At 39.9% G+C, this 27,911-nt stretch overlaps 2 protein-coding genes across 6 annotated transcripts; both read right to left on the bottom strand.

Annotated features, from left to right (window-relative positions):
- Positions 1-3,088: 3,088 nt before the first annotated feature.
- On the bottom strand, positions 3,089-21,214 carry ZBTB6 (zinc finger and BTB domain containing 6). Of its 4 annotated transcripts, none has more exons than XM_047830563.1 (3): positions 21,182-21,200; positions 6,415-6,480; positions 3,089-5,262 (listed from the first exon to the last, which is right to left on the bottom strand). In XM_047830563.1, exon 3 carries the CDS (start codon positions 5,251-5,253, stop codon positions 3,982-3,984), a length of 1,272 nt encoding a protein of 423 aa, XP_047686519.1. In that variant the 5' UTR covers positions 5,254-5,262; positions 6,415-6,480; positions 21,182-21,200; the 3' UTR covers positions 3,089-3,981. The 4 variants fall into 4 exon arrangements, with proteins under 4 accessions (XP_047686519.1, XP_047686521.1, XP_047686520.1 ...); XM_047830565.1 differs by lacking the exon at positions 21,182-21,200 and adding an exon at positions 7,176-7,302; XM_047830564.1 differs by lacking the exon at positions 6,415-6,480 and having other exon boundaries at positions 21,182-21,214.
- ZBTB26 (zinc finger and BTB domain containing 26) lies at positions 7,520-21,285 on the bottom strand. Of its 2 annotated transcripts, none has more exons than XM_047830560.1 (2): positions 21,186-21,285; positions 7,520-11,866 (listed from the first exon to the last, which is right to left on the bottom strand). In XM_047830560.1, the coding sequence occupies exon 2, from the start codon at positions 11,854-11,856 to the stop codon at positions 10,531-10,533; it is 1,326 nt and encodes a 441-aa protein (XP_047686516.1). In that variant the 5' UTR covers positions 11,857-11,866; positions 21,186-21,285; the 3' UTR covers positions 7,520-10,530. The 2 variants fall into 2 exon arrangements, with proteins under 2 accessions (XP_047686516.1, XP_047686515.1); XM_047830559.1 differs by having other exon boundaries at positions 21,182-21,282.
- Positions 21,286-27,911: the final 6,626 nt, after the last annotated feature.

Raw genomic sequence — 27,911 nt, 5'->3', positions numbered from 1 at the left:
GTCATTTTCCAATGTGAAAACATATGTCCAACAAAGGCATGCATGAAAGTAAATCCAGTACAAATTTAGACATATGGACATGTAGTTTACAAGCTGTAATAAACTTAATATGTATGTGTATATATATGGTTATTACTATTATACTGCCATAATGTCAGGGAAACAAAAGTGTTTTTCAAAAAATATTTGTTGGCGAAAGACTTTTCTCCCATGCATTTGTATCCTTTCATTCTCTCCTATGACATAAATGCTAATCCAAGAGTAAGGTTCTCAATAATGGTTCATTTGTTCCACTATTTTCCATTTAACTAGATAGTAATGGAAGCATATATATGTATGCTTTTCATTTTACTGGCCAGTGTATATGACACTTTGCTAATATTTTCACGGGTGACCTATTATATTTAATATTACAATCCCAATTTCTGTTCCCTGGCACTCCCTATCCCTGCTTCATTTCCTCCAAGTCTGTTTTCAAAATCTGATATACATTGATTTTACTTGTTTACTATCTTTCTCCCTCCACTAAAATACAAGCTTCATGAGACCAGGGATTTTTGTCTGTATATCTAACTTCTAGTACTACTGTAAGGATTCCATAAATATTTGTGGAGCGAATGAACAGCCAGAAGAAATAGTTTCATTCCATAAAATTCACAGATGTAGACAAAACACAAAGTTCTCCATTCCTATCTCCAGTTTATTTTTTTCTTATGTAAACATATAGAATAGTTACATCCAAGGAAAAACAGCAAGGATTTTCTCTTATACCAAAGTAACAACCTACCTTTCCAAGATCCTTTATACATTAATGCAGTAAATGAAGAGGCTGAACTCAAACATGTTGTATCTTTCCCCATCATATCAGAAACACAAACAACTAAAAGTGAATGTTTTAAATGAATAAATTCAACACTTTACTTTGCCATACCTGCATTTTTCAAAAGATTCTATTTTCCTGGAATTGTTTATATACATCATGCAAACAGACACTCTCTAGGAATGTTCTGAGATCACTGTGTGCTACTGGACAGGAATAAATAAAAATAAATAACAACCATCACTTTCACAAAACAACCCTTCCCCCCAAGCAAATATCTCAAAGTGCTTACCAAAAATGTCACAAGAATCTTACAAGGCACACATAAAACTTAAACATAGTTCAACCATAATTTTTTTTCAAACAGCAAAGATAGTAGATACCAATTCCTAAAAAAACAGTTTATTACTATTCTTTTACCCTTCCCTCCCATCTCCATCCCTCCCCCACAAAATTTCATCCGAGGAAGCAACATAAGAAAAGTACTTCAATCACAAACTATTTCTGAAAGAAAAATGTTTTCATACCTACAAATGGTCAAATGGGAAAGAAAATTAAATGTTGTACTATCATGTTCTCCAGTGAAAGAAAAACACTACTTAGTTTAGAAAAATTCTGTCTCCAAAGTAGTACTCAAATAGCAACATTCATAAAGACACAAAACTCTCCTCTCTTGCTTTCCCCTCTTCTCTGTTCTTAGGAACTCAGGAAGATTTAAATATAAAATCATGAGAACTTTAGACCTGGAAATGATTTTAGAAATTACCAAGTTGAAATTTATTGTTTTATATATAAGTTTAAGAAAAACTGATAGAGAAGTGACCTGTCCAATGTCACTAAGAAGGACATGGGGGAAGGGATATGAAGTTGGTTTTCTTACCAAAGATGAGAGCTGGACTCTTTAAAGTCTCTCCCAGAGTTAAATTCTGTGGAGAATATATTTTTCCCAAAAATATCACAAAAAAGGATATTTAACATTTGTAACAATCAACATGTGATCAATCACAAAATTCTTATAAATGGTACAAAGTATATTACATTTTCAAATGTGGAAGGGCTTCAACAGAACCTAGAGACAGCAGAAATTCTACATAAAGTTGAGGTGAGTACAGGAGGAATAGAACATTTTGAAAGTAAGATGTATCCAGTCAGGCTTCTTTACTAAAAGTAGTTCCTGCATTTTAGAGAGTATGATTTTCCCTGCAATAGATTTTAATCTTTGTTATGACAATTAAAAGTCTCGTGTTATTTGTACACAGGGAGAGTAGAGAGCAATGGCTCATAACACAATAAAAAATATTACTTTCACTAAAATAATCATACAGTCATGGTTTTGCTTTTGGCTCATTTCTGGAAATACAGAAACTCTAGGGATGGTTAGGATTTTTGTCAACTTGTGGTAAATGAAAAATGCATTAATATACATGAAGTTATTAATAATTAAGAGAACACTAATAGCTAGCCATATTTAAACTATTCATCTAGTGACAACAACATAATATATATGGCCAACTTAAAGTAAAAAAGGGAAGGGTGCCTGGGTGGCTCAGTTGGTTGACTGCCCGGCTCTTGATTTCGGCTCAGGTCATGATCTCGCAGTTTGTGGGATTGAGCCCCGTGTCAGGCTCTGCACTGACAGTGAGGAGGCTTCTTTGGATTCTCTCTCTCTCTCTCTCTCTCTCTCTCTCTCTCTCTGCCCCTCCCCTGCTCGTGTTCTCTCTCTCAAAATAAATAAACATGAAAAATAAGTTTTCAAAAAAAATAAAGTAAAAATGGAATAAATTATTAAAATACACACAAAGTGGATGACTCTCAAAGTCATTCTGTTTGGTGAAAAAATCATCTCACAAGGGAACACCAGAAGATTCCATTCTGACAATCCACAAAAAGCAAAATTACACAATGGAGAACTATTGCTAGGATTTAGAGACAGGTGGAGGAGTTGACTACAAAGGGGCATCATAAGGGAGTTTTTAGGGATGATGGAATGTTCTGTATCCTGATTGCAGTGGTGGTTGCACAAATTTACATGAATTAAAATTCATGGACATGTAGACCAAAAACAAAGGTCAGTTTTACTACATGTTAACTAGAATATAAGATAAATTTTAAAAAGGAAAGAAAGAAGAATAGAAAGAATATCTTTGGTAAGTTGGGATTTTTTTTCTTTAATGTTTATTTTTTAGAGAGAGACCGAGCACAGCTGGGGGAGGAACAGAGAGAGGGAGACATAGAATCTGAAGCAGGGGCCAGGCCCCAAGCTGTCAGCACAGAGCCCAAAGTGGGGCTTGAACTCACAAACTATGAGATCATGGCCTGGGTTGAAGTCAGATGTTTAACTGACTAAGCCACCCAGGTGCCCCAAAATTGGAATTTCTAAAAGAAATTTTTCAGAGTTTCATGCCAATGGTATAATTTCACTGGTCATAAAATTACTAAATACAACTCTGTTAAATAAAATTGAGAAACCTGGGCCCAATTAATCACTTCTAAATTATGTATACTAACAAGTCATGGAAACATCGTTTTAAGATTAGCCCACATACAAGGAAATTCCGCTACTCCCAAGTGAATTTGAAGTGTGTTCCCTTACAGTTTAAAACAAGTACCTTGGTACTTAGTTAAGAACCCAACAGTAGTTTGTAAATATATATATAGATACACACACACATATATGTATATGTGTGTATATATATATCTATATTTCACTAGTTCTACAAAGAACTAATAATGGATCATAGCGGTTTTTTTTAAGTTATTTTCTCTTCCTGTTATCCTAATTCCTAAAAATTTTTATATGGTTGGGATTTTACATTTGTATCATTTATCTAGAGACTCAAAATTAGAACCTAGAAATACTGCTGGATCCTCTGTCACTGGAATCAAGAATATTTAAGACAGGAACATTATTTCTCTAGTTATACCACTGGGACTTACATATAATACATGAGATAAGACAGCATCCCATTAGCTTTATCATGTCTCCCACACTTTGGAACTGTTCGTAGAAGTTCAGAAAGAATAACACGTGTAGGCAGACCAAAATTAAGACCCAAAGATGGGGGAGGAGGGGAATGCAGTATAACTATACTGCTGCATTTCTATAGAAAAACTTGCCTAACAGAACAATACAAGGCTTACACAGCAAGGTGTGGTTCTAATTATAGTAGATTTTGCCTTTTGAGATCATGCCTGGGTAGTTTTTCACTACTACTTCTGCCATGGACAGAGGTTAAGTGCTTTTTGAGGGCAGATTTGTGCTTGAAATCCATGTCACAACAGTGGCATTTGTATGGGCGATCTCCACTGTGTATGTTCAAGTGGTCCTGAAGTGTGCTTTTGGCAGTAAAGGTCTTCAAGCACACAGTGCACTGAAAGGGCCGTATGCCCATGTGCCCTCGAATGTGCCGGTTGAGATTTTTCTTCTGTGTAAATGTTTTCCCGCACTGTAAGCACAAGAACAGTTTATGCATCTTAAGGTGGCGCAGATAGTTTTCAACGTGAAGAAATCCTCGGGGACACCTGGGGCACTGGTGCCTCAGTGAATAAGCATCCTCCAGGTTCTGAATCTCAGTCACTGTACCATGACTTCCTTCAGTATTCTCACAGAATAAGCTCTGATCTTGATTCCCAGGAACTTCTGCCACTCTGCTCTCAACTGTAGAATTGATCAGTGAATGCTGTGTTTCAGAGAAATACATGGTTGCTTTTGAAGAGGTACAAGGCTGTGAAAACTGCTCATTTTCTACACCGGCAGTACTGATAGATTCCACATGGAGGATACAAATTTCGTTATCTTTAAAACCAATATCTACTGAAGACAGCTCTGGTGACTTCATTTCCTTCCTCTCTGATGTCAACTCTGCTGTAGACTGTAAAACATTGCTTTCTTCTTCTTTTACGTGAAAATCTACGTTTATGGGACTGTCTTCTGAAATTTCAATTATCTCACAGTCTTTATCTGAATTTTCTTCTTCATTTTTAACATCTGGATCAGAGGACTGACACAGGTCGGTATGCTGATTGTTATTTTTCATAGAAAGATCAATTTCCAGATACTTTGACAAAGCTTCTGTGCACTTTTCCACAATGTGAACCATCTGCAGGTAACTAGCAGCAGTCAAATATTTCAAAAGCTCTTTCCTTTTAACTTCAAGTGCTCCCGTATAGCAAGACAGCAACAGTTTTCTGCCAACTTCTGCACTCTGCAAGATGGTGATTCTGACATGTTTTGACTGCGTAAGTAAAAACTGATCTCTCATGAAAGTGGAGCAAGCAGCTAAAATCACCTTGTGCCCCTGGAACTCGGTGTCATTAATATAAATTGACACATCACAAAATAAATTCTGCTGTCTCAAGAGATTCATTTTCTGCAAGACTACATCTCCTTGCTGTTCAAACTGGAAATGCAGGACATCGGATTCAGCAGCCATGGTCACAATCTAAGCAAAATAAAACACAAACATTGATGTAAAGATAGGAAATGCTTTCCTACACTGTGATGGTAAAAACAAACACAAATCCCAAACCTGAATTGGGTAAAAGACGACTCAAATTCTAATCTGAGTACGAAGAGTGAAACCTATGCCACCGTCTCACAACCCAGAAAATTAGAACGCATTTCTCTATGATCTCTTAACACACTTTTCATATTTTTGTTACAGTACTTATTATACGGAGTTGTACTTAACAGTTTCTGTTTTTCTTCTTGGCTAAATTTTATCTATATTGTGGTCCAGGACACTGTTAATACCTAGGAGTAAGAGGACTTAACATAGTCTCCCACATTAGAAACCTTAATGTAATCTCCAAGCTTCCTATTCCCCGTCAGTACTGCAGGTCCTCATTCTGTTCCCCGGGGGGACCACTGCAAGGTCTTTCAACAGGTCTCCTTGATACCACACTCTCCCATATTCCCAGCCTCCTCAGTGCCACCAGAACTAACATCTTTTAAATTTTTTTTTTTTTTTTTTACTCTCTTCTACTTTAAATTCTCCATTGTTCTCCTCTACCTCCAGAACAGCCTACTCTTTTTAGCAGATAGAAGATCATTCACGATTTGGTCCTAACCATCTTTAAGGCGTTATCTTTTCTCGATTTTTCATCTGAGCTCCTTCCATATTGAGATTTTCACCACTGCCCAGACAAGAAGACCCGAATACACTTTTGCACATGTTATGTTTGCGCTTCCAGGTCCTCTTTTCGGCTAGTGATGTGGCTCCTTCAAGCCCCCAAATCACTTAAGACCGCTGTTGACTCCTCCTTCGGTCTCCCCAACAGTCAGTTCCTCCGAAAAGCACCACGAAAAGGTGCCTGGTTCATCTGAGTTCCCGCAGCGAACGCAGGGGCCGGCACAGAACAGGCGCTGCTGAGGGAACATCTGTTGAACCGACCCGGACCCCAGCTGGCCTGGAAGATCCTGCAGCTCGCCACACACGGGTTCTTCCCGAGCTAAGCCCGCCAAGACCGTAGGCCCTGTCGCCCAAAGGGTTGTAGCACCAGTCCAACATCCCCGCCCGCGCTTAGGGGCCTTCCTCCTCCACCTCGCCCTCTTCAGGCTTCCCCACCGGCCCGTCCCGATCGCGCTAACTCACCGACTCAGAGAGCCAGAAAGCAGCTTTCCGCAGCAGCGGCGGCCTAGGCCGGAAGGTGGACTTAGCCTGGGAGGAAACACATCCGGTGTCAACTAGCTCCGCTCCTCACTGGGGTGGGCTGGCGTCCCGGAAGGACATCCTGAGACAGTCTCCCTTCCTCACTCCCCCCGCTCCTGGAATGACAGAGAGGCACCCGAATTCCGGCAAATCCCATCTCTCCTGCCCCAGTTTCGGCACGCGAGCCGTTCCCCTTCGTGAGTTCTCCCCAACGTCCGTATCGCACGCAGACGGGTTGTGAACTGGGGTACAGCGCACCTATTCGGAATAATCTGCGCCGGAACCGCTGGGAGGCCCTCATGGGCTGTTATGGGCCGGGCCGGGCCGGGTTTTCCTCACTCGGCCTTCTACAATTTCAAAGGTGGCAGAGGAGAGGAGAGGAGACTGCCATGGGGATCAACATTCGAGATTGCCTAGCTATTGACCATCAGGATCTGACTCCCACCTCTGGATCTCACTTTACCAATCCTTCGCGTGTCCCCGTTCCCCACCCACCAGTTCTGGTCGAACCCAGGCCTTGTATCTTAACTCTTGGGGCTGCTTCCTCCCACGTGCCCTATCCATCCTCCTCCCTATCATCCTTCAAAATCTTGTTCATAAATCACGTCATCCCTGAAGCCATCCTGAACTGCCCTTGAATTAGTTGGCTCCCCGTTGGGAGCCTGTAAACCCTTTGGCCGCCTTCATTATTGCAATTATCATACCTGTAATGAAATCTGTGACCCATCTGATCGGAGGTATTTAGGACAGTGATTTATGATCTCCGCATTCCCTAAATCTGGCACTGAGTAGGCATCAGGTATTTGCCAAATGAAGTTATGTCTGAACCAATTCTGAAAAGCAGCAGCTCTACCCTTCAGTCAACAGGTTCTCCTGGAAGTAACTGACCCAACTAACAATTTCTGGTTAACCAGATTTGCTTCGGAGGCCAAGCTCGGCGTGCTTGATTAATAAACAATAGGAGTGAAGAAAGCATTTCTTTTTCAAATTCGGGCAATTGAAAAGGAAAGCAGGAGGGAGAGAAAAAAGAAACCACTGACACCACAGATTTAATTGTCACACTTTTATTAAGGAAACTTCCCCATAATAAGTGAAGAGGTAGTTCATAGTATGTCTAACATACAACAGACTTAGAACAGCTATTCACCAGCTGAAATAAAATATTCTGGTTTGTTTGTTTAGGACAATCTTTTAGAAGTGGTGACTCTGGTCACCATTTAGAGATCTTCTAATAAAGAAACTAAAACAAAACCACATCTGATTTACTTCAGAGCCACTTCAGTTTGGAGTTTGTCTTTAAAATTAAATAAATAAATAATGGTGACACGGTAATTTTTTAAAAACCAAGTTATGGTAAAGAGAGTCCTTTTTAATTATCTTGGGGATCCATAAAATACAAATGCAGAATGACTAAGGTTTTAGAAAACCTTTCTTCTCTATAAGAATATGACTAGTTTTGAAAGTCATCTTCCCTTATAAAATGTATTTGATATCAGTAACTTGACCACTTTGAAATACAATCTAAGAAACATGTATAAAGAAGGAGAAAAGTCAAGTCCCACCAAAATTAAGAAAATGTCTCACAGAAACAAAACACCTCTCCAGCCAAGAAATGGAGGAGACTGTAAATCACTTCAGTGGTTTGCAGTTGCAAAAGGTGAGAACCAGTTTTACTGATTAAAAAACCCCATCAAGATGCTGATTTTAAGTGATCAAAGAAAGCAAGGCATTTTCTTTATTATTCCCAGTATAAAATCACCTTCTCTAAGACCACATGAGACCATATGAGACCACATGAGACCATAAGCTCTGTGAGGGCAGGGACCTTAGCAATCTTACCTTCAATATCCTCAGTATCTAGCATAGTGCCTGGCAACAAAGGTACCCAATAAATGTTTCTCAAATGACTCAATGAACCCAGAAATAGTCTCCAACCAAAGAGACCAATCATATTGAACTCATGTCTTTTAGTCTTCAAACCAGTAACAAAAACAGGACATGAATGTAAGTGAAGGAAGCACTCCAACTTCCTATTTCCCTATGATGAAATGATGTTCAGAGAAACACTGGTTAACATTAATGTCTCACTGTTGCATAGAACTGGTACTCTTTGGCTGGATCATATAAAACTCAGAATGCTAGGTAGCATCATTAAACCATAAAATGAGTGACTTTGGGCATAAGATACCTATTAGTCTTATCACTCAATTTTATTCTCATTTTAAGGATTTTAACAAAAGGTAGAAATTATACCTCAAATCAGATTCACATGTAAATGCATCAAATTATAACAGCTCGAAGAATTCCCTGTGACTATTCAAGTTAAACTCAAGTTTTGGTTTATCTGTACATGCATTCTCATAGCTCAAAAGTAAAAACAAAAGCCCAATGGAAACTAAATAAACACTGCTTCCAGACAAAATCAGATTCACATTTGTTTCCTTCTCACATTATTCTTACTTGTCTTTTTTCTCCCTGACCACCATCTAGCAAATCAATCACTTGCTTGAGCAGAATGTAATATTCATTCTAACCAAAAAAATAATTAACAAAAATACATCCTTCCTGTGATGTTTTGTTTGTAAAACCCGGGCTGTCTCAAAAAGCCAACAGGGATTCCAAAAAGTGAAGCACAAACTAGGAGCTTTTTGCTGATAATAATACCCTTGATCATGTACTAAATCTTTTTAAGCTAAGAGATAGTGAGAAATAAGGAGAGATTAGCTCATATTTTTAGTCACTTCTCTACTTTGGCCAACCTTGGCCAGGCCACCTCTTTGGGCTTTGGATACCCCAGCTTAAATAAAAGAGGTGGAGTATATGATCGCTTAAAGATTCTCTAAGGGACCCTAAGACTCCTATTACCTAAATCTAATTCATGAGTCAAAAACTACTAAGACTCAAAATTTTCTTTCTGAACTATAACATGTGCTTTAAGAAAAACAATTGTGTCTTTCCATATTGGAAGATCAATTCTGCATTAGTGATCTATCAAACATGGCAAGGTGGGACTATGTACCTTTTTAGGACTATCTGAATGCAAAAACCCAATTGCTCCTTCTGTGATCCACTTTTTTCATCCATCTTAGAAACTAGTGTACATGAAGAAATGAGGATACAGAGATTATTACAGTACAACAGACAAAACTCTGAAGGCCAAACTCACCTTTTGGAAGGCTAACCTCTAAAACAATCCAGAGACTGACTCCCAAATAGCCTCTTTTGAGAGAGACCATTATACTTTAGCACATTTTCAGTGTGCCTGGGGCAATCCTGATTTGAAAAGCGTCAACAAGTACGATACACATTAATTATAAGCATTTGGCTTCTTTTCGGGAAGACCTCCCATGTAAGTGCTATTGTAAATTGTACTTCTATCCTTTGTTAATTATGCTTCTCATGCTAACTATTTGTCTGTAGGTGTTGCCGAAAACATTGTACTCTGGTCTATGTGAACAACACAGTGACATGAAGTTGGGCTATAATACTGTTGAAAAGAGCACAGAACAACCCAAAATACTTCATAGCCAGCTCCAAGACAAGTACAAATGGTAGGAGGCAGATTCATTATCAATAGGCAATTAACAATAGGCAGCCAGAAGTTTTATCACATATTCAGGCCAAGAGCAATATCCTCCTATATCTCAGCCTGTTTTCTGCCAAAGAAAAATACTATTCACTTCTCTTAGCACAGCATCTATTAGTGGACCATAGGTGATGTTATTAACTCACTGGTACCCTCAGGATGTGCCCAGTGAAAAGCCTAAAATAGTGTCGGTCTAAAACAAAGGTCAATGTTAGGTAGACAAACGGAATACTCCTTGGAAAAGTAAAACAGACATCACAGGATAAATAATTCAAAACACGAAATGGGAGAGGGCAAAAGGAAGGCAAGACCACTCCAAGTGGTAAGTTGCCTGGTCTGTTAGTGCTTTGACTCACCCCTACAACCTGCACAGAGGCTTTGGAGAAGTCAAACTAGCAAAATCACTCCTAAAAAGATTCAAGACTATTGCCACGTTTTCAGTCAGTTCTAAGTTGTGAGCATAAAGCCCCTACTCAATTCACACAAGTACTATCGTTTCTTAAGTTCAAGACAGCTTGGGCCAGTTTACCTGCATCCAGGACCTGTGTTGCATCAGGCTGTGGCTGACACCCTTTAGAGTCTGAGACTGTTGTACATGCAAAAGAATCAAAATCCACTGTGAGGTCTTGCACATTTCTTTCATTGGCATTATCAAAACTGTTTTTGCCATGCAGCTGTTTAAGATGTTTCCTCAAAACTGGCTTATGTGCAAAAACCATGTCACAATAGTTACACTTATGGGGCTTATCTCCACTGTGAAGGTTAAGATGATCCTGTAAGGAACACTTCTGAGAAAAGGTTTTCCCACAGATCTTACACTGGAAAGGTTTAATGCCGGCATGCACACGCATGTGTCGATGAAGGTTGCCTTTCTGAGTAAAAGTCTTGCCGCAGAGTAGACACATAAAGAGTTTGTGCATTTTTAAATGGTTGGCGTAGTTCTCCAGGTGACGAAACACCCTGGTACACTTTGGGCACTGGTGATGCCACTGTAGGCCTTTGTCTACACCTCGAATATTAGGCCCAAAGACATCTTTTGAGGCCATGATGATATTATCACTGCCTGCGTAAGAGAGGGCATAATTGTGGAGATGGTTTTGTTCTATTTCACTTACTCTGTTTTCCACAGTTGAATTTATCAGGGAATGCTGGGGCTCTGATGAATGTAAAGCAGTGGGTTCAGAAGAAATAAACTGGTTCTGATCTTTTTTACTTCTAACCTCAGATACATCCCCAATAGATTCTACCTTAACAATCTGAATATCACTGTCCTCCATATCCATACTGTCTTCAGATGGATGAATACAAGGTGAATCCTGTTTTGGGGAGCCTCTGGCATCTCCCTGCTGTTCTTTTGACTGGGGAGAAGCACTCTGTGGTTCACATCCCTCTTTACTATCCATTGGTTGTTTTGGCTTTATAAACTTCCACAAGGCCTGTGTGCACCGTTCTACAATGTGGCTCATCTGAAGAAAACTTGCAGCAGTCAAGTAATTGACCAGTTCCATTTCAGGGAATTCCAGCACACCACTATAACAGGATAAGAGCAATTGTCTCCCCACTTCGGAACTCTGCAATATGGAGATTTTCACCTCTCTGGAATCATTCAGTAAAAACTGGTCTCTTAAGAAGGGGGAACCTGCAGCAAACACAATTTTATGCCCCTGTACCTCAATATCATCTATGAGAACTGTAACATCACAAAATTTATTCTCTTCTCTTAATTTGTTCATTTTTTGTAACATTGAATCTCCATAATTTTCAAACTTGAAGTGAAGGAGATCTGATCTTTCAGACATTTTGGCAGACCTAAAGAACAGAAATGTAAAAAGGATGAATTTAAGAAAATTCAAACAATTAAGAAACCTGGATTTTTCCTTCCAAAACCAAATTTGTGTTGTCATATCTCTTTGTATGTATCCAAATGATATTTTCCTTGAAAGAGGAAGCTAGTGTAACAGCTTTCAAAGGCTGTTAAAAATTAGTCCTTACCAACATCAAGTGTCAATTGCACCTAAGGAGTGGACTTGTATTAGTGTACATGGCTTGGCATCCATTCAACTTTTTAAGATACTTAATACAAGAACAGTGTTTGAGTTATTCCACGAGCATTTTCTTGCTTCTCAAATCAGAATTTTATCAGGTTTCAAAAACAAACTGAAAACATCCTAGCAAGTAATAACAAAGTAACTGTTTTCTTTTGCATGATACTGTGAAATCCTGCTTCTTCAAAGACAAAATGTTTTCCTTTGCTATTTTTTAAAATAATGTCTTTTTTTAAAGTTCTATTTATTTATTTTGAGAGAGAGATGGTGAGAGCACAAGTAGGGGAGGAGCGGACAAAGAGGAAGAGAGAGAATCCCAAGCAGGCTCTGTGTTGCCAGCACAGAGTCCAACGTGAGGCTTGAATTCACAAACCATGAGATTATGACCTGAGCCAAAATCAAGAGTCAGATGCTTAACCAACTGAACCACCCAGGCGCCCCTCTTTGCTTTCTATTTTAAAGAACTGCAGTGACATTTATTGCCCCATTCCTTGGTAAATACTCTTCTACTTAAACTGATGGGAATTTATTCATACAAGCATTTCTGCAATAAACTGAAAGTCACAAACTTAAAGGGACAATGTTTACACAGTATCAAAGGCACAGGTCTTTATCCTGTGCATTTTGGACAAATATAACTCTCAAACATTTCTTGATATAGAAAGTAAATAAAATATTTGATATAGAAAAACCAGATGAGCCACTTGGTGGGAATCTGAGTAGGAATAAAGTCGATCAAATGAATAGCTTAGAGATTTTGTTCCTTCTTCTTTATCCCTCTTTATCTATCATTACTCATCAACTGGACTATTAGAATAGGATCATAAATGTTCCTTGGGCTCCAGCTTCTGTACCTTCTAATCCAGCTTCTATACCACATGTCAGCTTTCAAAAATGTTGGCTCTGATTATATCTAACCCCCGCCTAAAATCCTTCTGTGACTTCCCATTGTCTCCTGGATGAAGACTAACCTTTGAGTATAAACTGATGAAGTAAACCTCATAATAATTAAGGTAAACATTGGTGTAATGCATTCAACCATGGAGAAGGTGTCTTTGCCAAACTCTCTGCCTTTCTGTCCCTTTACGTAGCAATTCCCTTGGAGAAAGTCACTATGTTTTGATTCCACACTCCCCTAAATGATTTTCTGGTAATTTGGCTTCCCATGTGTCTCTCTACAGGGAAGAATGAATTAGCCATGCCAACAGGATAATTCCAGTCCCCCAGTCATTATAAAAAAAAAAGTAGACTGGCAGCCTGTTTATGCAGCAGTCTTCTGTGACATCAGGTATATCAGCTCTGCTCTTGAGAAATAATCTCAGTGCATCAATAAATTTACCTTGAATTTTGTGCATTCATCAACTCTGTAGTGGAGAATCACATGAGACAACCAGCTGTGCTTGGCCACATCTGGATCCTGAAGCCCAATCTTTACAATCTTATCTTCTACAACAGTGACTAAGCAAGGCTCATAGAACATCAGCTCCTGAAGCAGAGTCCAGATCTTATTCATACTGCATACAAACTCATAGTGCATGACAGCACTCTATTGACTCCAGCTCTTAGCACAGTTGCAGTTCTCTCTTTAGTCTAGAGCACTACTCTAATACGAACTCTTCTTCCTTCCTTCCTTCCTTCCTTCCTTCCTTCCTTCCTTCCTTCCTTCCTTGTAATCTCTACACCCAACATGGGGCTCAAACTCATGACCCTGAGAGCGAGAGTCAGACACTCTACCAATTGAGACAGCCAGCCAGGCACCCTATGACTCCTTTATTTTATTTCTTGAGGCCCATACCTAACCTCTTACACTAAAACAGTTGTCTTTACTGGACCTATCACATAGCACTTCCAACATTAACACTCAAAATACTTTATTAAATACAGTACCCGTTCCTTCCCCTCCAACTGCAAGCTTCATGGCATTAGCAGGAAACATCTCCACCCCACTCAATGAGGCTGATGCTGGGAACCTGCATCTTCTAGGGCAAAACACTTTTTCCTTTTGCTTTAAATTCTACTTATTGCAGCCACATTACTGGCCAGAACCTCTTCTGTTCAAACTGGTGTGTATTCCCATCACCTCAATATTGTACTAAACATATAGTAGGTGCTCAGTTGGTATTTGTTGAACCTACAGGATCTGACAGCAGAAAGAAGGAAGAATTGCTGTTAGGAAGATCAGCTCAGTCTGTGAAAGCATTACGGCTCTGAGGCCACGAAAGCCTAGAAAGGAATGAAAGTGGGAATAAGGGGTAAAGAAAAATAGTAAAAGATATTTTGAGGAACTTGGTAAATGACTAGATCCAGAGAATGAAAAAAAAAAAAAAAGGGATGTATAAAGGTTTCAAACTTAAGAGTTCAACTGAATGAAACTATCACTGAAAGAGGTGAAATGTAGGAGGGGGAACTGGTATGGCACAGGTATATTAACAAACATATACAGACATAAATGAACTTTTCCTTTGTATGGCATTCTGAATGTACAGGTATGAATAATTACAATAAAAATGAAAGAGGAAGGAGGCAGAGAAGCAAATGCAGCATCAGAGAAAAAATGGTGAATATCAAAAAGGAAAAAATCTAGGAGATACAAGAAACATATCAAAAAAGAAAGCAGCAAAACTGTATTATCACTGGCTAGTTTTAGCAATCACAGTATCCTAATTCAGTCATTCTGGAAACAGTGAATGCCCCAATTTATAACCAGAAGTTATAAAAATGACTGTTGTTTCAAGTGGCCAAACAAAAGGGGCATTCTTTCTTAGAGTTTAGCTTGCCCTTAGTCACCCTCAGGTCAGTATTTTTCTACACATACCCAAAAATGATCATTAATTGCTTCCATCTATAGGATGACAATACACACAGTGTTTGAGACAACTATCCTCAGAAATAACTGTTCTTTGAAGTTCCAAAGATGAGGAGCTGGAGTACTTCCTATCAATCAGCCTCAAGAAACTTAACAGCGAGAGCAGCCCAACAGTTACCCAAAGAAAGTGCTGGCTTTGATTGCTCTGCTCTAGTCTCAGAATATGAGGAAAATTGTTCTGTTTACTTTAAGTTTTCCCTAATATGTGTCAGTGCATTCTATTGGCTGTCTTTGATACACTCTTATTTCTGGGCCACGTAGTTTATCCCTTAATCAATTGCTGTTACTAGTTTCTCTTTTCAATACAATTTTAGTTATTTGAGGGCAAGGACCAACTGTTACTTGTTTTTTTAATATTTTTATTTAAAAAATTTTCTTAAATGCTTATTTATTTTTGAGAGGGGGGGGGGAGGGAATGGGGGAGGGGCAGAGAGAGAGGGAGACACAGAATCTGAAGCAGGCTCCAGGCTCTGAGCTGCCAGCACAGAGCCCGACGTGGGGATCGAACTCACAAACCACAAGATCATGACCTGAGCCGAAGTCCCATGCCCGCCACTGGACTGAGCCACCCAGGTGTCCCACAACTGTTACTTTTTATACAGCTCATTCAACAAGACCAGCACAATAATTAACTCTTTAATGAAATCATTATTGTACTACGGTAGAGATGCTCTTCATTATCATCTTTTCCGCTTTTGAGTGTCCTGGGGAAACTTTTTCTTGGGTTTGTTTCCAAAATGGCTTTGACAATGTAAAACCAAATTTTAAATATATATATATACACATATATATACACATATATATACATATATATACACACATGCATATATATACACACATATATACATATATATACACATATATACGTATACATATATATACACATATGTATATACATATATTTTTTTTTACTTTTGAAAAATGTCAAAATAGAAAGGAATAACTGTGTTTCTTATAAACTGGCTTAACAACATGAGAAATAGTAGCTAATCTTTATTGAATCCTTGATATGTCCCAGGTATAGTGCTAAGTGCTTTACCTAAATTGACCCACCTAATCCTCAAAATCTCTAAGAGGTAGGTATTATTATCATCTCCATTTTGCATATAAAGTCTTGGAGGATATAAGAAACTTGTTCAACTTATGAGAGGTGGAAAGTATTAAGTGTTAGAGCTGGAAATTGGGCCCAAGCTACGTGATGCCAAAATCCATGTATGAAACAAGACTAGCTGAAGTTTTATGAATAATGTTAACTGGGGAACTGCTCAGACTTCCTTTCTCATATCCATTCAGCTGTACAGTCATGATTTTCATAACTTTTGTGTATTCAGTTATGCTTCAATAAAAGGTTTAAGTTAAAAAACAAAAGAGTACAATGTAAAGCCAAATTTGTGTCAACTCTAGAGAACTTTAATAGGAAACCATTTGGGTACGAGTCGTATTCTTGATTGCATTTTATTCCCTCAGCCTTGTTTTTTATCTTCGTTTGTCACCTATGTTATGTTATTTTCCCATCTTTTGTGTATTTATATTTGTATACTAAGTCTGATGTCATTTGCAAATAAAAGGGACTGTAGTTAACTTCTAAGCATAGTAGTAGTTTTTCCTAAATTTCATAAAAATCACTCACATAATTCTAGATTATAGTAGAGCTTCTAGTAACTAAAAGTAAAGAACTTATCAGGTAGAAGAGGGACTTGGTCACCACATTGTTGAATCTTTTCACAGAATGACTTCCAAATTCTCTCTCTTTATTCCAGCATTGCCACAGTTCAGGCCCTTATCATCCATTGCCTAGGTGATTGCAATTATATCTGCATACTGCCCAGTTTCTATTAGCAAGCTCTGAATGACCTATTTCTCACACATCAATGTAATAGGAGTATTCTCACTTAAGATCACTTTTTCTGGGGCGCCTGCATGGCTCAGTTGGTTAAGCATCCAACTCTTGATTTCATTTCAGGTCATGATCCTACAGTTCGTGGGTTCAAGGCCCACATCAGGCCATGCACTCACAGTGTGGGACCTGCTTGGGATTCTCAGTCTCTCTCTCCCTCTCTGCCCCTTCCCCCGCTTGCGTGCACGCGCACGCTCTCTCAAAATAAACATTTTTTTAAAAGATCACTTTCTCTTTGTTATATTTATACAATTCTTTCATAATTATCTCCATAACAAATGTGCCAACTGATCTGAAAATTCCTGTTCAAACAGGAGTAACCAAAAAGGATCAATGGATATTCTAAGTTGGACAATGTTTATTGCTGTGCTACAGGCAATGAGAAAATATCCAAGTTTCTTATTTCATTTTTGAAAAAATATTTATTTCTTTTGTCAACGTTTATTTATTTTTGGGACAGAGAGAGACAGAGCATGAACGGGGGAGGGGCAGAGAGAGAGGGAGACACAGAATCGGAAACAGGCTCCAGGCTCTGAGCCATCAGCCCAGAGCCCGACGCGGGGCTCGAACTCCCGGACCGCGAGATCGTGACCTGGCTGAAGTCGGACGCTTGACCGACTGCGCCACCCAGGCGCCCCTATTTCTTTTTGACTGAGAGAGCGAGCGAGCATGAGTGGGGAAGGGGCAGAAAGAGAAGTGGACAGAATATCTGAAAGGGGCTCTGCACTGACAGCAGCAAGCCTGATGCAGGGCTCAAACTCACGACCCAAGTCGAAGTCAGAGGTTCAACCGACTGAGCGACCCAGGCGCTCCAACCAAGTTTCTTATTTCAAATGCCTCTAATAACGACTTACAAGGAAAACTTTTCTATTCCATATACTAAACTCCCAAGCTGTAGGTCAGTCTCTTTTCTCATCTACCTCATGAAAGTACCCTTATCGTTCAACTTAGCACACATAACTACGTGGAAATTTTTCTTTGTCTCTCATTAACACCATACTTCATTTTCAAAAAGGTTACATTATATTACAGCCTTTATCTCTGTAAGCCTCAATCTTTTTCTTCTTATGGGTAACTTTTATGGCACTACATTCTCCCAAATTCTCAATCTTTTATTTTGTTTTTACTTTTACTTTTAAGTAATATACACAGAAATATATCTTCTTTGGAAAAAAAATTTTTAACTTTATTTATTTTGAGAACGAGAGAGGGTGCATATGTGTGCTAGCAGGAGAGGGGCAGAGAGAGAGAAAGAGAGAAAGAGAGAATCCCAAACAGGATCTGCACTGTCAGCGTGGAGCCAGACGCAGGGCTTGAACTCACGATTTGTGAGATCATAACCTGAGCCGAAATCAAGAGTCACACGCTTAACTCACTGAGCCACCCAGGCGCCCCTACATTCTCTAAAAAAATCTCAAAATCCCCATCCTCATGGCCAACCTTAACCAAATTTAACTTTACCTCAAGCTACTCAAAAGTACCTGCCCTAGGCCACTATTCTATCATATGAAATGTATGATGCCTAAACTCCTGCACTGTCTAAAACCCAGCAAATCAAAAATAAGTATCAGTGGAGAATACCTCTGAGAACAGTGGACATGAAGGAGGTGGTATGCTATTACTCTAATAGATCGAGATAGAAATAACGAGGGCCTGAACATTGACAACAATCATATGGATACAGAGAGGAAACAGATTTGAGAGATATTTCAAAGAACTGATGGACTGCTGACCAAGGTGGGGTTCAAGAAAGGATAGTTTAAGATGACTCCAAGACATTAGACTTGAATGACTGGATTAATTTGGCAGGTTGCCACTCAATAAGCTAGGGAATATTAGAGGGGATGAAAATGGGTCTGGTCTTAAAACGTTTAGCCAGAAAATCCTACATGACATAATGGGGAAGATCCGTTACCTCGCTAGACATGGGTGCGAAGCTGAAGAGGAGACCCAATTATACATAGTAAGTGATCAATGAAAGTATGGCATAAATTGACCTAATTGTGAAAGAAACTGACCTAAAATGGCACTGACTTGAATAGGATCTAAGACAGAAAAAGAGAAATAAAAATCAAATATATAATACAAACATAAGCCCATTACTTACCTGCTCAATTCGGATCTCCTTCCAAGCCTCTCAATTTTTTTTATCAATGAATCTATCTTTGCCTAAATTTTTCCCATTCCTGTCAGCCCATATTCAGTCACTGCTTAGTGCAGTGGATTAAACAATGGTTTCTGAAGCCATATTTCCTAGGATCAAAACCCTGTTCAACCACTTTACTAGTTGTGTGATCCTGGGCAAGTTAATTAACCACTTCTGTGCTTCAGTTTTCCCAACTGTCAAATAGTAATATTACTTCATAGGGTTGCTATGGGAAATTAAAAATTAGGTTAATGTTTTAAAGAGCTCAGAACAGTGTCTGGAATGTGCTTGATAAGCATTTGTTAGGTGAATAAACAAATAAAGCCTGTCAACTTTCTTTGTGAAATCCTTCACATGTGGTCTTTTCTCATTCTCATTTAACACCAAACCAGTTGAGGTCCTCGTTATTTCATATATCACCACCTCATCACTTTACTAAAATTGGTTTTTAAAAGGTCTCTAACACTCTCTCTCTTTTTTTAAGTAATCTCTATGCCCAACCTGGGGCTCGAACTCTTGACCCCAAGATCAAGAGCCAAATGCTCTATGGGCTGAGCCAGTCAGGCGCCCCACTAATGATCTCTAACTAAAGAAATGCAATCTTTTTTTTTTTTTTTCTCATTCCCCAAATGCTCTGCATGCATTGTCCCATGCACCTTCCTCAAAATTTTCTTCTCTTGATTCTGGGTCTTCTTGGACCCTGCACTTTTATACATTATCCCCTACCTCTGTTTTTGCTGTCCCACCAATTCCTCTTTCTGCTTCATAAATGCAGCCATTCTCCCCAAATATTCCCATCTTTCTCACTACTTACTTCCTGATGCCAAATATCACCACAGCTTCTACTTTGATACCAATAACTCAAACTTCTCAAACTTTTACCTCTAGCTACAACACTGGGGTTGAGCTGCGGATTTTCATTTCCAACTCTTTACTGGAGAGTTTTATGTGGCTATTCTATTATACCTTTAATTCAATATATCCAAAAAATAAATTTGCACTCTACACTGATTATGGTTTTGTTGCTGATAACGGCATCAACATTCTCCAAATACCAAAGGCCTAAAACCTAGGAATCAGCTTTGCTACCTCTTTACCCCTCAACATCCAATTTATTACGGAGTCTTCACATCATTCACTCCAGCATACTTCCCTTCTTTCCAGTTACACTGTCATAACTCCATTTCAGGACTTCATTAGCTTTCACTAGGCTTATCCCATTACTGCTTCAAAAGAATTTCCAATAAGAATACCCAGACATTAGCTGAAGAATCCATAATCAGCTTATACGTTCCTTTTCTATAGACTGACTTCTAGAACAACGTGGCTTTCTACAGAGCAAATCTGACTGTATAAGTCTCCTGCTTAAACCTCCTTAAAAACTACCCATCTCTTTCAGGGTTAAACCTTTCACTATCTGGACCTCAGCCTACTTGCCCAGCCTCTTATCTCATCCTATGCACAAGAGCCCCCTATTTCCTCCTCTTCACACACAATTTACCCTCAGTCATTCCTTCACAGCCTTGCAAACTGTTCCTTCTGCCTGAAAAGCTCTTCTCCACTTTATCCTCCCCATTTAGACGTCAATTTCATTCTTCAGCTTTCCTAGCAACTGTCCCTTAAGCAGTTCACACATATACGACTGATATATATATCGCAAGAGTAATTATTTGTTTATATCTGGCTCCCAAACTTGACCCTGGAAAACTGGAAGGGTATCTTACGAAGCCTCCGTGCCTGGCATAGAGTCAGTAATAGAAAAGGTGCTGTGGCCAGTGGCCGATTTGGGGGAAACCCCGGCAAAAGTGTAACCTAGGTCAGCACGCATAGTGAGTCTAGCGGGCTGGCACTGAGGCCTTGCCAGCGCCTCAGCTCTGGCACTTCTTACAAGATGCCAGAGTCAGGCATCCAAGCCAACTGCTGGGCCCTGGGCTGGGGTCCCAGGAAGAGGTCCCTAGGGCATAGTTAGGCTCCCCACTCCAGGCGCGGGGAAGGGAAAGGGGCGGGGCACAGCATGGGCCGGGTCAAGGGTTCCTTAAGTTTCCCGGGGCCTAGGCCAGCTCCTCGACCCCATCCCAGAGCAGGTCCCAGCCAATCTAGGGCCCCAAGGGGGCTCCCTCTTGAGAGACCCCGTACCCCTGCCCGGCGCTCCAGCCGCCTCCGCACTTACAGACCCGGGAGAAGGCCACCGTCAGGATCCGGCACCGCCAGGAGCTCCGGCCCCTCGGGGCTCCGGGAAGGGGGAGGGGCAGGGAACCCGAGCCAAAGGGGGACCCAACGGAACCGGAAGGGCAGCCCTCGCCGGACAAAACAACTTCCAGGTCCCATGGTCCTCTCCACCAATCGGAAGGCTCGGAGGGCCACTGGCCCGGGAGAGGGACTTAGCGCGCGGAGGACCGGGTGCGGGGGACAGGGTGCAGGGGACCGGGTGCGGGGGACCGGGTGCGGGGGACCGCTCTGCTACGAGGGTCTCACCCACGACACGGTGGCTGGCTGCGGTTTCGCGTCCGGGTCTTAACACCTGGGTGCTTCGCCCCTTTGCAGCGGCTCCTCCACCTGCTGCCCGCAGAGGCTTGAAGGGCGCCTCCGCACTTAAGCCTTGGTAAGGCCCTCCCGACTAGGGATGTGGACTCGCCGCGCTGGGGCCGTGAAAGTAAAAGGTGGTGTACTCCTCTTGCTTTTGGATGTTGGTGATTCCCAGAGGTTTCTTTCATTCTCTAGCCTTCCGTTGCCTACATCGAGGTCTAGACTGATCTCTTAAGCCCCAGGGCCAGCTTGCCCAGAAGACATCTCCAAGTGGTTGTCCCAATCTTAATGTGTCTTTTAATTATCTCAAGTTCGTATGCTGACCTGCTTCTTAGTGCCTGTAGTCCTTATGTTGGTAAACGGCATCATCCACGCAGCCTTGCAGACCAGAAAACTTTAGTATCGTTCTAGAGTTCTGTTCTTTTTCCTTTCCAATCCATTTGCTCACTGGGCTCTTTTTTTTTTCTTTTTTTTTTTTTTTTTTTTGGTACGAGGAGGGTGGGGAGATTATTGTGATAAAACATATACTTATTTATTTTTAAATGTTTACTTATTTATTTTTGGGAGGGAGGGGGAGAGAGAGAGACAGAGAGATTCCCAAGCAGGCCCGATGTGGAGCTTGAACTCACAAACGGAGTTCGTGACCTGAGCCAAAATCTGGAGTCAGACGCTTAACTGACTGAGCCAGCCAGTTGTCCTAAAACATAGTATTTATAATTTTAAGCAGCTTATAATTTTGTAAGTGTAAAGTTTGGTGGCATTCAGTACATTCACAATGTTATGTAACAGTCACCACAGCTGTACCCAACTTCATTCTTTTGTATGTGGATAACATTTTTCCAGCACCAGTTCTTGAAAAGACTTTCCTTTACCATTTCTTTTTTTTTTTTTTTTTTTTTTAACGTTTTATTTATTTTTGAGACAGAGAGAGACAGAGCATGAACGGGGGAGGGGCAGAGAGAGAGGGAGACACAGAATCGGAAACAGGCTCCAGGCTCTGAGCCATCAGCCCAGAGCCTGACGCGGGGCTCGAACTCACGGACCGCGAGATCGTGACCTGGCTGAAGTCGGACGCCCAACCGACTGCGCCACCCAGGTGCCCCCCTTTACCATTTCAATGGTCTTGGCACCTTTGACTATGTTTGTGAGGGTTTATTTCTGGCTCTCTGTCCTGCCACTTTTGAAGCAAGAAAGTGTGAGTCCCCAAACTTTATGCTTTTTCATGATTGTTTTGACCCATTGAAACTCCATGTAAATTTAAGGATGACCTTTTACATTTCTGAGAAAAAGGATGTTGTAATTTTGATTGTATTGGATCTGTAAATCACTTTGGGTGACATTGCCATTTTAACATCTTCATACCTATGAATACAGAATGTCTTTCGAGGTACCTAGGTATTCATTAATTTCACAGCAATGTTTTCAAGTTTAAAGGGTACTTAATTCTTCTTGATAATATTGTAAATGGAATTGCCTTCTTAACTTCGTTTTCATATTGTTCATAGCTGGTAGGTAGTAATAACTGATTTTTTTTTTAGTTTATTTATTTATTTATTTTGAGAGAGAGAGAGAGAGAGAGAGAGAGAGGCAGGCAGAGAGAGATTCCCAAGCAGGCTCTGAGCTATCAGTACAGAGCCCAGCATCGGGCTCCATGTCACAAACTGTGAGATCATGACCTGACCGGAAAACAAGAGTAGGACACTTAACCGACTGAGCCACCCAGACACCCTGAAACAACTGTTTTTGTGTGTTATTGTTATACCCAGCACGATTTCTGAATTTGTTTTTGCTTTGGTAGCTTTCTTGGGGGTTCTTCTAGATTTCCTCTCTCTATAATCATGTTGTCTTTCAACAGAGATAGTTTTACCTCTTTCTCTCCATTTGCCTTTTATTTCTCTTTCTTGAGAAAGAAAGAGAATAGTTATAATAGTTCTGGCTGGAATTTGTACAATGTTGAATAGCTGCAGCAAAAGGAGGCATCTTTGACTTGCTTCTGATCTTACAGGGGTAGTTAAATTATTGAGTATGAAGTTAAATGTGGGTTTTTTCCACAAATACCTTTATCATGTAGAGAAATTTTCTCTACTTTTCTGAGAGATCTTACTATGAAAAGCATTGTATTCTGTCAAATGTCTTTTCTTCATCCACTAAGATGATCATGTGTTTTTTTTCCCTTTGTTTTATTAATGTGATATATTACATTGATTGATTTTATGTCAAACCACTCTGCATTCCTGGAATAAATCCCACTTGGACATGGTGAGTAATCCTTTTAATATGTTGTTGGATTTGATTGTCTTATATGTTATTGAGGATTTTATCATCTATATTCATGGGAGATATCAGTCTCTAACTTATGATGCATTTATCTGGCTTTGGTATCAGGTTAATGAAGGTCTCATAGAATGAGTTAGGAAATATTTCTGCTTTAATTTTTTTGGTAAGAATTTGAGGAGGATTGGTGTTACTCATTAAATGTTTGGTACATTTCACTGGTGAAGTCATATGGTACAGGACTGTTCTTTGTTCCGAGGTTTTTGATTGCTCATTCAATCTGTTACAATTGTGTTGAGTTTTCTATTTCTTCTTGAATCAGTTTAGATAGTTTATGTGTTTCAAGGAATTTGCCTGTTGTCTAGGTTTGTTGGCATACAATTGTTCATAGCATTCTTTTATAATCCTTTTTATTTCTGAAATGTCATAAATAATATCCTCACTTTCATTTCTGATTTTAGTTATTTGCATGTTCTTTTTTGTCAGTCTAGCTAAAGATTTGTTGATTTTTTTCTTTTCAAAGAAACAACTTTTGGTTTCATTGATTTTTCTTTTTCTAGTCTCTATCTCCACTCTGATCTGTTTTACTTCCTTCCTTTCGCTAGTTTTGGGTTTAGTTTCTAGTTTTTGTTGGAGTGCCTGGGTGGCTCAGTCGGTTGAGCAACCAACTCTTGGTCAGGTCGTGATCTTGGGGTCATGAGATTGACCCCGGTGTTGGGTTTCACACTGAGAGTGGAGCCTGCTTGGGATTCTCTTTCTCCCTTTCTGTCTGCCCTTCTGTTCACACGCACACTCTCTTGCCCTTTCTCTCAAAATATATAAATAAACGTTAAAAAAATAGTTTCTAGTTTTTCTCATTTTGTAAAGTATAAACTTAGGGTATTGTTTTGAGATCTTTTTTAATGTAACCGTTTTCAACTATAAATTTCTCTCTGATTACTGCTTTCATTGCATCCTGTTTTGAAATGTTGTGTCATCATTTTCATTCATTTCTAACGTATATTCTAATTTCCCTTTTGATTTCTTCTTTGATCCATTGGTTGTTTAAGAGCGTGTTGTTTAATTTACACATTTGTGAATTTTCCAGTTTTCCTTCTGTTATCGATTTCTAACTTTATCCCATAATGGTTGGAGAAGATACTTTGTGTAGTACCTATCTGTTAAGATCTATTGAGATTTGTTTTGTGGCCTAATTATATGGCCTGTCCAGGCGAATGTCCCATGCTACATTGAAAGAATGTGTATTCTGCTGTTGTTGGGTGGAGTGTTCTATATATATCTGTTAGGTTTAGTTGGTTTATCATGATGTTCAGGTGCTCTGTTTCCTAACTTATCTTCTATCTGGTTGTCCTATTCATTATTGAGTAGGGTATTGAAGTTTCCAACTATTTTTTTTAATTAAAACATTTTTTCTTTAATGTTTATTATTATTTTTTTTTTTAATTTTTTTTTCAACGTTTATTTATTTTTGGGACAGAGAGAGACAGAGCATGAACGGGGGAGGGGCAGAGAGAGAGGGAGACACAGGATCGGAAACAGGCTCCAGGCTCTGAGCCATCAGCCCAGAGCCCGACGTGGGGCTCGAACTCACGGACCGTGAGATCGTGACCTGGCTGAAGTCGGACGCTTAACCGACTGCGCCACCCAGGTGCCCCTAATGTTTATTATTTTTGAGAGAGAGAGAGAGAGAGGGAGAGACAGAGCGTGGTGGTGGGGGGAGGGGAAGAGAGAGAGAGGAGACACAGAATCTGAAGCAGGCTCCAGGCTCTGAGCTGTCAGCACAGAGCCCAATGCTGGGCTGGAACCCACCAGCTGTGAGATCATGACCCGAGCTGAAGTTGGACGCTTAACCGACTGAGCCACCCAGGTGCCCCTAATTTTTTTTTTATGTTTATTTATTTTTGAGAGAGAGAGAGAGCATGAGCAGGGCAGGGGCAGCGAGAGAGGGAGACACAGATTCTGAAGCAGGCTCCAGAGCCTGATGCGGGGCTCCAGCCCACAAACTGCGAGATCGGGACCTGAGCTGAAGTCGGATGCTTAATTGACTGAGCCACCGAGGCGCCCCAAAGTTTCCAACTATTATTGTAGAATTGTTTATTCTCCCTTTTAATTCTGGTCATTTTTGCCGCATATATTTTGAGGATCTCTTACTAGGTATGTTAATGTTTATAATTTTTAGATAATCTTGCTTTATTGAAACTTATATTAATAAATAATGCTCTGGGGCACCTGAGTGGCTTCTTTGGTTGAGTGTTCCCTTTGGCTCAGGTCATGATCTTGTGGTTCATGAGTTCAAGACTTACATCGCTTGTTTGCTGCTGTCAGTACACAGCCCACTTGGGATCCTGTCTCCTCTCTGTGCCCCTCCCCCACTTGAGCTCAGGCACATGCATTCTAAATGATTAAATAAATAAATAAATAAATAAATAAAATCCTTCTTTGTCTCTTGTAACCTTTTTTTGGATTTACAGTCTGGTTTGTATGATGTTAGTATAACCACCCCAGCTTTTTTTTGGTTACTATTTGCATGGAAATTTTTTTTTTTTTAAAGTAAGCTCTAGGCCCAATGTGGGACTCAAACTCATGATCAAAAGTCACATGTTCTACTGACTAAGCCAGCCAGGCACCCCTGGAATATCTTTTTAATAATTCTTTCACTTTTAACCTGTTTAAATCTTTGGAACTAAAGTGAGTCTTTTCTAGGCTACAGGTGGTTGTATCTGTTTTTAAAATCCATTCTGTTCAACTCTTTGAGGAGTTTATACCATTTACATTTTTTTAAGTTTACTTATTTATTCATTTTGAAAGAGAAGAGAGAGCATGAGAGAGGGAAAGGGAGAGTCCCAAGCAGGCTCTGAACTTACAGCACGGAGCCCAACACAAGGCTCTGTCTCACTAACTATGAGATTATGACCTGAGTTGAAAGCAAGAGTCAGATGCTTAACCAACTGAGCCACCACCCAGGCGCCCTACATCATTTACATTTACAGTAATTACTGCTAAGGACGGATTTATTTCTGCCATTTGGCTATTTGTTTTCTATAGGCCTTTGTGCCCTTCTTTTATTACTGCCTTTTTCCTGTATTTATTTGAGTTTTTGCAGTTAAAAGTTTTAATTCATCTCTTTCCTTTTGTGTATATGCTATAGATGTTTTCTTTGTGGTTGTCGTGGGAATTACATTTAACAGCAGTTATAACAATCTAATTGAATTGATACCAACTTCAATAGCACACAAAACCTCTCCAATATAACTCTGCCCTCTCTTTCTATTATTGATGTTACAGATTATATCTTTATATACTGTGTGCCCAATAACATAGATTAATATTTTAATACATTGTTTTTTAAATCCTATAGAAAATGAAAAGGTGGAGTTACAAATTGTAATTACAACAATACTTAGTTTTATAATCCCCCACGCACTGATCTTTACTAGAGATCTTTATTTTTTCATATAGCTTCAAATTACTCTTGATCATCCTTTCGTTTCAGCCTGAAGTATTACCTCATTTCAACCTAAAGGATTGCTGTTAATGCTTCTTGATGGGCAGGTTTACTGGTAAACTCCCTTAGCTTTTTTAAAATCAGAGATTATTTTAATTTCTTTTTTTTTTTTTGAAGTTTATTTTTGAGAGAGACAGAGACCGCGTGAGTGGGGGAAGGGCAGAGAGAGAGAGAGAGAGAGAGAGAGAGAGAGAGCGCGCGCAAGCATCCCAAGCAGGCTCCACGCCACCAGCACAGAGCCAGACGCAGGGCTTGAATTCACAAAACTGTGAGATCACCACCCGAACTGAAACCAAGAGTTGAACACTGAACTGACTGAGCCACCCAGGCACCCCACTTTTTCATTTTTGAAGGACAGTTTTGCCAGATAGAGAATTCTTTATCAACAGTTGTTTTCTTTCAGCATGTTGAATATCATTAACCCAACTGCTTTCTGGCCTCCAAGGTTAAAGATGAGAAATTGGTTGATAATCTTATTGAGGATCCCTTGTATGTAATGAACCACTCCTCTCTTGCTGCTTTCAAGAGTCTCTCTTTTCTTGGACTTTCTACAGTTTGATTATTCTTTCTACCCTTTCTCTCTTCTCCTGGGACT

The sequence above is a fragment of the Prionailurus viverrinus genome, chromosome D4 (assembly GCF_022837055.1).
Source record: "Prionailurus viverrinus isolate Anna chromosome D4, UM_Priviv_1.0, whole genome shotgun sequence".
Lineage (NCBI taxonomy): Eukaryota > Metazoa > Chordata > Mammalia > Carnivora > Felidae > Prionailurus > Prionailurus viverrinus.
The sequence above is the reverse complement of the archived record's forward strand: the minus strand, read 5'-3'. Positions and strand labels throughout refer to the sequence as shown.

Coding starts and splice junctions, on each gene's coding strand:
- ZBTB26 (XM_047830560.1), bottom strand. CDS start 11,856: ATGTCTGAAAGATCAGATCTCCTTCACTTCAAGTTTGAAAATTATGGA.